Below are 1,044 nucleotides of genomic sequence, written 5' to 3' on the forward strand. Positions count from 1 at the left end.
TGTTATGAACAATTATTTAATTCTGTAACAGTGTAACAAAAATTGTTTTTGTCTTTTTTATTACATAAATAAACTTGTATTGAATAACTGTTCAAGTTCGCTGTATTTTTATACTAAAATATTTTATTACATATCATTAAAAATGTAACAAGATTCATCAATATCACTTTGGTTTAATATTAAGTATTGTTTTAAGAAAGTACAAATGCCAAGAACAATCTTCTGTAAGTTCGGGGTGAAATGCTGTTGAAATAACACTCCCTTGTTGCGCAGCAACAATAACGGTCTCATCATTCTTCCGTAACGTTGCCAGAATCTTAACTTCCGGTAGATGACATTTCACAATGGCAGGTGCCCGTATGAAAATCCCAGGATATGTGTCATTTTTCACTATTTCTTTCAGCTCACTGTCCTGTAACTGAATTGAAGATTCGAAACTGTGTACTTGACGTCCAAAATAGTTCCGTGACACTTCAGTATTCATTATTGCAAGCTGAAAAAGAGAAAAGAAAACCACTCAACTTAACATTATTATATTCATCATGTACCCGTGTCGCTTTTGCGACTCCTTGAAAATTGGTATTGAATTGCAGTGCAAGTATTTTGATGCGACGTCATTTGCCTTATACAACAAACATAGCGTAAAGATGCTAAATGTTAATGTTATACTAAAACCACGTTATATGTCATAACTTTATAGAAACTGATTCCACTGGTACCCCGGTTTTCTTAAATGATGATACGAAAAAATGAAAATTAGGTGAATATTTCAAATTTTAAAAGAAAAGAAAAGTAAATTTTGGAAAAAATAAAAAAACAAAAACATAAACCCAAGATTGCCCACCCAATTTTTTTGGGTTTTCAGTTCCCTTCTCGAAAAAAGAAAACATTCCTGCGCAAAGTGCCCCCCGGGAACATGACGATCGTTTTGAATCCATTTTCTCAAAGGTTCTTCCATTTCGTTTCTTTTCAGATAAATACTAATCGTGGTGCTCTCACCACCTGGAATAATGAGTCCATCCAGTTCATGTGTGAGATGTTCAG

The 1,044-nt window shown here is 33.4% G+C and overlaps 1 protein-coding gene across 1 annotated transcript; it reads right to left on the bottom strand.

The window, feature by feature from the left end:
- LOC132743900 (pyridoxal 5'-phosphate synthase subunit PdxT-like) lies at positions 1 to 1,044 on the bottom strand (the record flags this gene model as incomplete). The annotated part of the gene is given in 3 exon segments (XM_060732493.1): positions 1 to 493; positions 831 to 902; positions 905 to 1,044. Coding segments are annotated over 3 exon segments (542 nt in total), but the record flags the coding sequence as incomplete, so codon positions are not given.

The sequence above is a fragment of the Ruditapes philippinarum genome, unplaced genomic scaffold, assembly GCF_026571515.1.
Source record: "Ruditapes philippinarum isolate M1 unplaced genomic scaffold, ASM2657151v2 ctg12592_1_1_1_1, whole genome shotgun sequence".
Lineage (NCBI taxonomy): Eukaryota > Metazoa > Mollusca > Bivalvia > Venerida > Veneridae > Ruditapes > Ruditapes philippinarum.